Below are 13,180 nucleotides of genomic sequence, written 5' to 3' on the forward strand. Positions count from 1 at the left end.
ACCCATGGAATTAGCTGTGGGTGAATGGAATATGAATGAGTCATCCGATATGCTGTAATAGAAATAAGGCCATGGTGTTCTTTTGTTACTGAAGCGTATATATCAAATAACCTGATAATGATCCACATCATATGGGTAGACAAATAATGTGTGTTATGCAGCAAAACACAACTATCTTTTTTTTAGGATGCAAACCAGTAATATGAATCACTGTTGATCCATCTTGTTCTGATCTAATGAAATGGATGTAGAATTTCCTTTGGCCTAGAATCAAGGCCTTTTGCAGTTATGAAGGACAAAGCTAGATCCCTCTTGGTTCTCTTCAGCAAAGACTGAACCTCAAGTTATGGGTTATATGTCAGACAATCCTATACCACTTTGCCCAACATGTTATACTGCGGAGGTTGTAAATAAACCCTTTTTAAGATTATATAACTTGTATCATTATTATAGGGCTGTGAAACTGATGGCCAAATGGCTTCAGACTGAGCATTTCTCACCATTTATGAGCAATTTACGGAGTGCAATTTCCATTTTTATAACAGTTAGTGTCCATTTATTTACAGTAGTGTGTTGATTATTGCTTTCTTCAGTGGATATACAGAATATTTAAAAATGGCAAACATACCAAAAGTTAAATCAAGCAGAGATGTACAACTATTTAACCATGTTAATCATTACTGAAACATGCAACTACAAACATTTAACCCATTAAAAGAAAATAAATACATGACAACTAGTTACAAATATTTTATTACAAATAATTCATGCAAAAGTTAAGAGTTGGCTATAATATGAGTACAAACAAAGTGAGTGTGTGTGTGTGTTTGTGTGCATATTATGGTGTATATTATAATTTCCCAACATAATGTATCCCCATTCCCCTATCAAATACATTGATCGATACAGAAATCTGGCAAGCCTCAGAATTCAACTTAGCCTTGCATAAAATGTATTATAAGAAATGGTGTAATGTACACAAAAAAAAGTGGAGCCTTGTATTAAATGCATTATGAAGAAAATGTTGTAATGTAGGCTCCACGGAATTTGAAATGCATTATGAAGAAAATCGTGTAGGCCTACTGTTGCCTACATGAAAAAATGGCCTTTCTGACTACAGGTACACCAGTATTCCAAAATATTATGTGAAAACAAGCATAGAAAACAGTATTGGCAAAAAAATAAAAAAATAAACAACGTTTCAGTGACAACCTGGTTGATTAACAATATTAGGTTGTTAACGCTGTTTTAAAAAGATATAAATAAATGTGGGACACAAAAAAAGGCAGTGTAGAACACCATTGCCCATCCTGCATTGCTCTAATAACGTTCAAAGGATTGTTTCGAAGTTTGACCCCGAAAAATGTATTTTGCCATGAAGTCGCACAAAAGTGTGTGTATTTTTGCATGAATTAAGCCTCACAAAATCTGATGAAATATATATATTGTTTGAGTGTGATATTGTGTTGTTCTATCAGATCTTTCAGCAGTCTGATGTTCACATTAGACAAAAATCTGACAGAGTTGATGTTTCATGGATATGACCAAATGTTCTTCTTAATTCAAGTGGAATACAAAGTAGCAATTTTGTGTTTCCTCAGTTGCTTTATAACCTTAAAACCTAATTAAAATAAATATATTTGAACCTAAATGTATTTTCTATCAGGGACATGGGGTTGAGACAGTTTAATTTCAATAGTATTTGTTTAAATCTGTCAAAAGTAAAGAACTTTACAGACCATGAATGGTCTTGTTGCATTACATGTAATGAAGACATGAAGAAGGGGTCCTTACGGTATAGCTGACCCTGCTTATTCCTGATTAATTTAGGATTTTAGACAAATCTTACGGAGTTAACCAAATCTCCGGACACATTTAAGAATCACAGTTTTGAGAGAAATATTATTTAAAGTCACAGAGGGCTATTGCAAGAAACTACATAATATCCTTTGTCAGTTCATATTTATTATTGGAAGTTTAGAATTTTAAACACTTTTTGGGGTATTTGAATTGGGGTCCTTTGCTCTGGACAGGGCATTTCCGGGCATAGAGCCGACATATATATTAATAATATAGAAAATATTTAGAAAATTCTCAAAACTAATATTTTCCCTTATAAAATGTCCCTAAATGGGATTTTTTTTTTTTTTTTACTTAAAGAGATTCTCTGGTACTTTTGTGTACTTGCTAGCTGTCACTCAAATGAAGAGGGGCTGAAGTTCATTGACTAGAACTTGAATTACTAGGTGCATGTGGGGAATAATGAAAGGAAAATAGTGCAGCACAGCTTCCAGAAAAACAGTCACTTTCAAATTTGGGATTTAGTGGCTAAATGAGGTAAAACAGTAATTCTGCACATAGATTATGCATGCATGAACTACACAGACACATCCAGACCAAAGCTGGAGGTTTAAAAAAAATACTTAGTAGTTGCCAAAGTTCCGGAGCATGTCTTTAAATAATGCAACTAAATATTCTTTATTTTTTCCAACTATAAAAATAACATTTCCCAGACTGACAAGGATTGTCCTGACTTTCAAGAATCCCTGAATGATACATTTTTTACATATTATCTTGTTGCATTTTGGTCACTTGGGTGCAGAAATGGAACATGCTACAGTTTAATGTACAGATAAAATAATACAGATTATCACATGGGACATAGTAGCTTATATCCACATTAGGTCCGTGCAACTGAACTTAACAATAATGACCAAAATATGTTGTACCTTGTCTTCCAGGAAGATTCTTTAAAATATTAAAATCACAGAGTGGAGGGGTGTGTATAGTCTCTTCTGCAGTGTAGGAGGATGTACCAGACAACCCACTGTGCTCCAGGGCCAGATTCTTTCTAGCAAACCCCCTCATGGTGAAAGAGTTCCCTCTAGTGCTTATAAACTGTTGATAACATGTTGGGTTGGAGCAGTGAATTGATGCAATTTCACAGATTTATCTGCTCATCTGGCCAATAATAAATAGTTTTAGAAGCTTGGATACACCCAAACTTCCCCACCTCCTCTGTCCCTTTTGTTGGCCAAGGCTAGCCTTTGGCCCCATGTTTGAATAGGGAACAAGAGCCCCACTCACTTAGAGGGAAAGTGTGGGTACTCAGCTCTGAGAAAGGAAGAAAATAGCACTTTGACATGAGAGAGAGAGCGAGAGAGAGACTAAACAAGCTGTTATATACACTTGAGATGATGATGAGGTTATACCCATCATCGCATTCAAAATATAATATTAATAGCAAAAATGTACTTCCAAGAACTAAATCTTTTGCGATTAGTTTTGACAAAATACTTTCTCAATCTGTTGATCACTGAACCATCAGGATGCTCAATCTGGAACACATTGTTCAGTTGTTTTATGACAACACTTGGCGAGCTGAAGAAGTGGGAATGGGATGTAGCATGACTTTCACAACAGGACTCTTAGAGAAGTGTGAGAGAGGGAGGTCCAGGTTCCAATAGCTCACATATAATGATGGCATGCATCCTCAGGGCAAAGCTTTACTCTGCTGAAAGCTCCCAGTGCCACAGACATGGGCTTTTATCCACTTTCTATATAGAGTAAGGCTCAGTGAATAGAGCCTCTGGAGAAAAAGGAGGTGCATTTTCCCTTAGATTTCAGCACGTAGGGTTCTCGTTAGTAATGAAGGGAGGTGTTAGTGTGTTTCATATTTTATTGTCACGTGCACAAGTAGAGTGAAATTATTTTATTGCAAGTTCTTTCCCAACAATGCAGTAATCAATATCAGTAGTAAAGTATTTTTTGGCAGTAAAACAAAAATGAGGAGGGGAGTGATGTCTGGTTCAATGAGTCGGCTTTGTTTCATTTTGTGGACTAATGATCAGTGAATGGATGAAGTTGTCCCTGCCCCTTGACCAAAAAAATAATAATCTGCTCAGGGCACGAGGGAAGATTTTTGCCAAGTATCTAGGTCAAAAACAAAGCCCTACTCTACTACAGGGACAGACAGAGACATAGAGAGAAAACAAACAAAACAGCATTAGAAAACATGGACCCTCTCCATGTGAATCAACATTCCAGCCCTGTCCTGCCTGTTGAGCAATGAGGCCAACTCAGAGAAAGAGAAAGGGGGAGGGGAGAGAAAGCGGGTAAGTGAGAAGGAGGGGTGAAGGGTGTCATTGGTGAGGGGCGAAAACCCCATTGGAGAAGAAGAGAACAGCTAGGGTTTCATTTGGGCAAAAGCTGTGTTACATAATGAAGTAACCTGGCTCAGAGTATCACATACTACGGATGTTTGAGGTAAGTGTTCAACTGTTTATTAAGATGCATATTAAAACATGATTTTTTTAATGTAAGCTGTGGGTGAGTATACTATTGAAATTACATTGTGGGGAGATAACAGGGAACTCTGGTAAATATTTGATTTTCTACTTCATAGCTGTCTTTGATAAGTTGGAAAATGTATGCAGTCAATAACACAACTTAGAACTATGAAATACAAACTCACGTCCGTCTGATTAAGACAGACAACCAATTGTATCCTAAATTATGATACATTTATAAAAATAAAAAAAACAGACTACTTTTTTTTTTTAAAGTAAAGAGGCCCAGCTAGCACATAATGTTCTGAGAACCATATGTTTCTTAAAGCTTGGTGAGAGTGTGGGTGTGCTATGGTTATTTTGCATACAACCTTCCCACAATGTTCCGGGAAAGGTGATGGATGTTTTTTTAGGTGGGAATTTCAGTACTTCAGCAGAACGTATCCTATTGGTTTCCTCATATACTGAACAAAAATATACATGTAAAGCATTGGTCCTATGTTTCATGAGCTGAAATTAAAGATCCCAGAAAATTGTCCATATACACAAAAAGCTTATTTCTCTGAAATTGTGCACAAATTTGTTTATATCCCTGTTAGTGAGCATTTCTTCTTTGCCAAGATAATCCATCCACCTGACAGGTGTGGCATATCAAGAAGCTGATTAAACATCATGATCATTACACAGGTGAACTTTGTGCTGGGGACAATCAAAGACCACTCTAAAATATGCAGTTGTCACAACAATGCCACAGATGTCTCAAGTTTTGAGGGAGCGTGCAATTGGCATGCTGACTGTAGGAATGACCACCAGAGCTGTTGCCAGAGAATTTAATGTCCATTTCTCTACCATAAGCCACCTCCAATGTAATTTTAGAGAACCAGCCTCACAATCGCAGACCGCGTGTAACCACGCTAGCCCAGGACCTACACATCCAGCTTCTTCACCTGCGGGATCGTCTGAGACCAGTCAACCAGACAGCTGATGAAACTGTGGGTTTGCACAACCAAATAATTTTTGCACAAACTGTCAGAAATCTACTCAGGGAAGCTCATCTGCATGCTCATTGTCCTCACGAGTGCCTTGACCTGACTGCAGTTCGGCGTCATAACCATACACACTGGAGAAGTGTGCTCTTCACAGATGAATCCCGGTTTCAACTGTACCAGGCAGATGGCAGACAGCGTGTATGGCGCTGTGTGGGCGAGCAGTTTGCTGATGTCAACGTTGTGAACAGAGTGCCCCGTGGTGCTAGGGTTATGGTATGGGCAGGCAGAACGGACAACGAACACAATTGTATTTTATCGATGGCAATTAGAATGCACAGAGATGCTGTGATGAGATCCTTGTCGTTCCATTCATCTGTTCAGAGAACGTTCTTCTTTGGGAATTTCAGTACTTCAGCATAACCTTCTCTACAGGTTCTCAGAACATTAAGAAAACTTTCCATAAAACCTACAAGAAAACATTTGTCATTTTTAAAGAACGTTGTAAGAATGTTATTTAAAAACATATACATTGCATTCTCAGCATAAACAGAACGCACTCTCCTCTCTTGTTAAGTGTATTCATGTGTTTTGTCCACACCAACTAATTGGCCACACCTGATATTAATGAGTGCTTGTTTTCTTTGAAATGGGGTCTGTTTGAATACACTAAAATTAACAGCTTTGTAGGAGTTTTAAAAAAACATGGCATGCTAGCTCCATCTTTGTGTCGCAGTGGACTAATTCCATGGATAGAAAACAGATCATAGGTTTGAATATCACTAATGCCATGCCACAATAAAACATGATTAATGCTTAAGCAAATTCATTTCCATGTGTCCTATCTGAGTTCAAAACTAAGATAGCAGTCTTATTGGAACATTCAGTTAAAGTTTTAAGGAAGTCATAAAAAAAACTCCAAATAACCTATAATTTCCATTCTCAGAACATTAATATAACCTCCCAGGAAAACGTTTTACTATGGTTCCCCGAGTTTTCAGAAACTCCCTGCAACCTAAAAATGAACATTCCCAAAACAGGTAAATGTTCACTTCCAATCTCAGAACGTTTAAAAAAAACATTCAGTTTTACTGGTCAGGAAACTTATGGCTTCGTTCCCAGAACCAATGAGAAACCAAAAACGTACGTTCCCACAACTTCCAAGAAACCCAATGTGCTAGCTGGGGGCATACCATTTACTTTACATAGACAACATGACGTTCAGGAAAGCACATTGTTATATTTGTTTGAGGGAAATAGTGCAGCTGCAAAGAGGGCTTAGCTAGAGAGCTAGAGTTGGAAAAAAGCCAGTTGGAGAGTTTGCGCTTTCGCATGTTTTGGTGAATTCCTTTACTGACAGACAATTCCAAAGCAAATCACATTTGACAAATAACGAATGTTGAGCAAGATTTTATCCAAACAGGTGCTATTACGGTAAAACATTTATTTTATTCCTCTGTCTTCTCCAGCTTCCTGTGTACAGCATTATTGGAGTAGAACTCACAGGTAAAATGATGCACCCCAAGATGAGGGGTCTGTTTCTTATCCAACTGCTGCTGATTGAACAGGCTCTGTGTAGAACACCAACTCCCCCTGTTCTGAAGACCACTCCGCTCTCCAAGACCTCCGTTTTAGGGGAGGGGGAGACTATCAAAAAGGAGCGGCAGTCACTCCTGGGGTCCCAGACCCAGCTTGGTCTCCCATCAGATGCAGCGGAGAGTGCGGCCCCTGAAGAGTGGGTGGTGCAGGATGAGGCCAGGGCCCAGTCTGCCCAGCGTATTGTCACCACGCTGAAGGCCAAGCTGCAGGGCCAGATCCTCGTCCAGTCCAACACCAGCTGTGAGGAGCTGCTGTCTGCCTCTACACTGCAGGACCCTGCCTCAGCCCTGTTCCCCCGGGAGCTCCTGGGCCTATCCCTGGTGCCAGTGCTGGTGGCGGCAGGCTGTTCTCAGGAGGCCCAGACCCTGGTACTCAGAATGTACAACCTGTTGGGGGTGGAGGACACAGAGGAGCTCCTCATAGAGGTGGAGAGCCTTATGGCAAAGAGGGCGTCCCGCCCCAGAGCCACTACCCCCCCTGCCTCACACATGGAGAAGGTTCAGGCAGAGCGCCACCTACAGGCAGTGATGTTCAACATACAGCAGCTGGCCAGGGCTGGGGTGGGTCAGAGGGGGCACAGGGCCTCTGGAAGAGGGAAGCAGGAGGAGAGGTGTCAGGGCTGGACCAGGGTGAACGGGACCCTGCTTTTGGGGGAGACAGTGAAGGGAGCCACCACAGGGGGGCTGGAGGCGGCTGTAAGTGTCTGTGAGAGCCTGGGGTCCCAGTGTGCTGGTGTGTCCCATAACGGAGGGCAGTACCAGGCGGTTCTGATGTCAGGCAGCCGTGTGGTGCCCTCTGAGTACTTGGACTCAGAATGCTGGATTCGACAGTGCCAGGTGCAGGATGAGGAGTCACCTGGGGCCTCAGGGCGGCGGGCGCGGCGCAGCCCTCAGCGGAACTGCATCAACAAAAAGGAGGAGCACGTGTACAATGTGGTGGAGTGGATCCCTGTCGTCAGCACCCTTTACAACCTGGGCACGGCCGTCTACTACACCTCTGTCAACTGCTCCGAGACGGCCAAGGAGAGAGCCATCCTCAGCGCCGTCGACCTGGGCACTGACGCCCTCATGGCTGTCACTGGGGGAACGGTGGGCGTGGCAGGCTACGTGGCCGGGGCTGGAGTGAAGACGGGGGTGAAGGCTGGGATCAAGTACCTGCTGTCCTCCATGAAGCAGGAGGAGGACCTGATAGTTAATGAGTACAGTTGGGAGGAGGGAATCATCACCATACAGTAAACAGACAGTAGCCTGGTTGGTTGGTAGCCAGATATTATTTTGCTTAGCCAATGGCAGCATAAAAAGATCTGGGGACCAGGAAGTGGTCTCAGGGAACCACTGAGTAAACTCTAAGACCCCCTTGACCTCTACTCCTCAATCCTCTCAACCCAAACCCTTCCTGTCCTCCTTCGGTACTATTGGTCAGGTCAGACTCAATTTACACATCTGATACTTCCAGTGCAGGGGCTATTGTAACAGTACTACCTTTCAGATGTTGTTTTGTTTGTTCTGTGTCCTCTAGAAACATATGGACCGAAATTCAAGCTGGCTATTTGTAAAAATATCAACTAATTGATTTATAAGCTATTTTTCCTTGATACATGAAAGTTTGCAACTGCCCTTGATTGATTAAATTATCATTTTAGCTAGTAGTTTTTTACTACTACTTTTGAGTGTCTTCATTGACCAAACCAAAAACGTCATTATATCAGTGGAGTTGAGTGAATCAAGTAAGAATTATTGTACTAATGACTGATTGAATATAAACTTAACTTAGTCATTGCAAAATAACTCACAACACTATTCCAGCAGTGGAGGATGCTGAGGGGAGAAGGGCTCATAATAATGGCCCGGAACGGAGCAAATGGAATGGCATCAAACACATGGAAATCATGTGTTTGATGTATTTGATTCCATTCCACTGATTCAGCTCCAGTCATTACCACGCAACCGTTTTCCCCAATTAAGGTGCCACCAACCTGCTGTGTGTTCCAGGGCCCGGATTTTAGGCTTACAAGTGTTTTAATGATGCAGCTTTCCTACAACGGCCGAAGATGTAACATGCACTTCCCAAAACACCAGAGAAGGGTGCAATTGCAGCCTGAAATTCGGGGCACCTGCAGGAACCCTTCTTTATACTTATATTGGTCCATTTTTAAGCTAGGAGAGGCAGGGGAGCTCCAGTACAGTAGGTGGCGTAAATGTGTCCTTCGTCCCTGCCTGTCGGCCACCGTTTTCCTGCAGTTCTGTTTAACGATGGTGAGGGCAGGTGTTCGGCAGGCGGGAGCAAAGGACACTGTTTACCGGTGCCACAAGCTAGCAAGGAGGACTCCGGAATTGTTTTTTTTTTAAAATCCGATAATAATTTAACTTCCCTTTTTCTGCTGTTGTACACAATTTCTTTTTTTTTTTGAATTTTACCCCTTTTTTCTCCCCAATTTCGAGGTATCCAGTTGTTGTAGTAGCTACTATCTTGTCTCATTGCTACAACTCCCGCACGGACTCGGGAGAGAGACGAAGGTTGAAAGTCATGCGTCCTCCAATACACAACCCAACCAGCCGCACTGCTTCTTAACACAGCGCGCATCCAACCCGGAAGCCAGCCGCACCAATGTGTCGGAGGCTACACCGTGCACCTGGCAACCTTGGTTAGCGCGCACTGCGCCCGGCCCGCCACAGGAGTCGCTGGTGCGCGATGAGACAAGGACATCCCTACCGACCAAGCCCTCCCTAACCCGGACGACGCTAGGCCAATTGTGCGTCGCCCCACGGACCTCCCGGTCGTGGCCGGTTACGACAGAACCCAGGGACTCTGATGGCACAGCTGGCGCTGCAGTACAGCGCCCTTAACCACTGCGCCACCCGGGAGGCCTGTTGCACACTATTGAACACCACGCTGACAGAACGTTCACTAAGTGCGTCGTTGGAGCATGTGTCGGTACTGATAGGATTGAAAGAAAGTGACCGCTGTTCTCAGATCAGCTTCCTCCATTCTAATCTCACCTGATCTTTATTTCACAATACTGATGACGGATCAGCTCCTAGAGAGATATTTACACCTACGGCTGCAAATATTGAGGAGGCTTATTCTAATGCTTGTATCAACTGCAAAGACATTGGCAACTTTGTATTTGTAGTCAACTTTGTTCTGAAGTTATCGGCGGTCACAAAGAGATGTGATTCCATGTTTAGCGGAGATCTTCTGTATAAAGGAGGGCAAAAAAACATTTAATGGCGCACTTAGCTGTTCTACGAGTCTGAGGCAGGCGCAGTTCTCATCTATATTATTCAGAGTCGTCTATTTACCACCACAAACCGATGCTGGCACTAAGACAGCACTCAATGAGCTTTATAAGGCCATAAGCAAACAAGAAAATGCTTATCCAGAAGCGGTGCTCCTAGTGGCTGGGGACTTTAATGTAGACAAACTTAAATCCGTTTGACCTCATTTCTACCAGCACATGTGCAACCAGAGAAAAAATATATATAGACCACCTTTCCTCCACACACAGAGACGCATACAAAGCTCTCCCTCGCCCTCCATTTGGCAAATCTGACCATAATAATAACCTCCCAATTCCTACTTACAAGCAAAAACTAATGCAGGAAGTACCAGTGACTCACTCAATACGGAAGTGGTCAGATGACACGGATGCTACGCTACAGGACTGTTTTGCTAGCACAGACTGGAATATGTTTGGGTATTCATCCAATGACAATGTGGAGTCATGGGCTTCATCAATAAGTGATACGACGGGAAAGGGAAACCCAGCTGCGAGCTGCCCAGTGACGCGAGCTTACCAGACAAGCTAAATGCCTTTTATGCTTGCTTCGAGGCAAGCAACAATAAAGCATGCATGAAAGCCCCAGCTGTTCCAGACAAATGTGAGATAACGTTCTCATTAGCCGATGTGAGCAAGACCTTTAAACAGGTCAACAATTCACAAAGCAACGGGGCTAGATGGATTATCAGGACATGTCCGCGCATGCTTTGAGTACCAACTGGCAAGTGTCTTCACTGACATTTTTAGCCTCTCCCTGACCGAGTCTGTAATACCTACATGTTTCAAGCAGACCACCATAGTCCCTGTGCCCAAGGAAGCGAAGGTAACCTGCCTAAATTATTACCGACCCCATAGCACTGACATCGATAGCCATGAGCTGCTTTGAAAGGCTGGTCATGGCTCACATCAAGAGCATCATCCCTGATACGCCCACTCCAAGTCGCATACCGCCCCAACAGATACACAGATGACACAATCTCAATCTCACTCCACACTGCACTTTCCCACCTGGACAAAAGGAACACCTATGGGAGAATGCTGATCATTGACTACAGCTCAGCGTTCAACACCATACTGTCCACAAAGTTCATCACTAAGCTAAGGACCTTGGGACTAAACACTTCTCTCTGCAAATGGATCCTGGACTTCCTGACGGGCCTCCCCCAGGTGGTAAGGGTAGGCAACAACACGTCTGCCACGCTGATCCTGAACACGGGGGTCCCTCAGGGGTACGTGCTTATTCCCCTCAGCACGTACCCCTGGCATGGGTCCCCAGATCCTCAAAAAGTTCTACAGCTGCACCATCGAGAGCATCCTGACTAGTAGGCGCTACAGAGGGTAGTGCGTACATCACTGGGGCCAAGCTTCCCGCCATCCAGGACCTACAGTGGGGAGAACAAGTATTTAATACACTGCCGATTTTGCAGGTTTTCCTACTTACAAAGCATGTAGAGGTTTGTAATTTTTATCACACAGTTGGGCAAAAAAGTATTTAGTCAGCCACCAATTGTGCAAGTTCTCCCACTTAAAAAGATGAGAGAGGCCTGTAATTTTCATCATAGGTATACTTCAACTATGACAGACATTGCCAACAAAGGGTATATAATAAAGTATTGAGAAACTTTTGTTATTGACCAAATACTTATTTTCCACCATAATTTGCAAATAAATTCATTACAAATCCTACAATGTGATTTTCTGGATTTTTTTTCTCATTTTGTCTGTCATAGTTGAAGTGTACCTATGATGACCATTACAGGCCTCTCTCATCTTTTTAAGTGGGCGAACTTGCACAATTGGTGGCTGACTAAATACTTTTTTGCCCCACTGTAGGTACACTTCAACTGTGAGAGACGGAATCTAAAACAAAAATCCAGAAAATCACATTGTATGATTTTTAAGTAATTAATTTGCATGACATAAGTATTTGATACATCAGAAAAGCATACCTTAATATTTGGTACAGAAACCTTTGTTTGCAATTACAGAGATCATACGTTTCCTGTAGTTCTTGACCAGATTTGCACGCACTGCAGCAGGTATTTTGGCCCACTCCTCCATACAGACCTTCTCCAGATCCTTCAGGTTTCGGGGCTGTCGCTGGGCAATACGGACTTTCAGCTCCCTCCAAAGAGTTTCTATTGGATTCAGGTCTGGAGACTGGCTAGGCCACTCCAGGACCTTGAGATGCTTCTTACGGAGCCACTCCCTAGTTGCCCTGGCTGTGTGTTTCGGGTCGTTGTCATGCTGGAAGACCCAGCCACGACCCATCTTCAATGCTCCTCACCTTCCTCATGATCATTGATGCCCCACGAGGTGAGATCTTGCATGGAGCCCCGAGGGTGATTGACAGTCATCTTGACCTTCTTCCATTTTATAATAATTGCGCCAACAGTTGTTGCCTTCTTGCCTATTGTCCTGTAGCCCATCCCAGCCTTGTGCAGGTGTACATTTTTATCCCTGATGTCCTTACACAGCTATCTGGTCTTGGCCATTGTGGAGAGGTTGGAGTCTGTCTGATTGAGTGTGTGGACAGGTGTCTTTTATACAGGTAACGAGTTCAAACAGATGCAGTTAATACAGGCAATGAGTGGAGAACAGGACGGCTTCTTAAAGAAAAACTAACAGGTCTGTGAGAGTCGGAATTCTTACTGGTTGGTAGGTGACCAGATACTTATGTCATGCAATAAAATGCAAATGAATTACTTAAAAATCATACAATGTGATTTTCTGGATTTTTTTGGATTCCGTCTCTCACAGTTGAAGTTTACATATGATAAAAATACAGACCTCTACATGCTTTGTAAGTAGGAAAACCTGAAAAATTGGCAGTGTTTCAAATACTTGTTCTCCCCACTGTATATACTAGGCGGTGTCAGAGGAAAGCCCAAAAAATTGTCAGACTCCAGTGGCGTAAATCACAGAATATTCTCTCTGCTACTGCACGGCAAGCGGTACCGGAGTGCCAAGTTGTACCGGAGCGCCAAGTTGTACCGGATCGCCAAGTTGTACCGGAGCACCAAGTC

General features: G+C 42.8%; 1 protein-coding gene across 1 annotated transcript; it reads left to right on the forward strand.

Moving 5' to 3' along the window:
• Positions 1-4,144: 4,144 nt before the first annotated feature.
• On the forward strand, positions 4,145-8,536 carry LOC139369813 (uncharacterized). Its single transcript, XM_071109087.1, has 2 exons — positions 4,145-4,266; positions 6,745-8,536. The coding sequence occupies exons 1-2, from the start codon at positions 4,258-4,260 to the stop codon at positions 8,107-8,109; spliced, it is 1,374 nt and encodes a 457-aa protein (XP_070965188.1). The 5' UTR covers positions 4,145-4,257; the 3' UTR covers positions 8,110-8,536.
• The last annotated feature ends 4,644 nt before the right edge of the window (positions 8,537-13,180 follow it).

Source organism: Oncorhynchus clarkii, chromosome 17 (assembly GCF_045791955.1).
Source record: "Oncorhynchus clarkii lewisi isolate Uvic-CL-2024 chromosome 17, UVic_Ocla_1.0, whole genome shotgun sequence".
Lineage (NCBI taxonomy): Eukaryota > Metazoa > Chordata > Actinopteri > Salmoniformes > Salmonidae > Oncorhynchus > Oncorhynchus clarkii.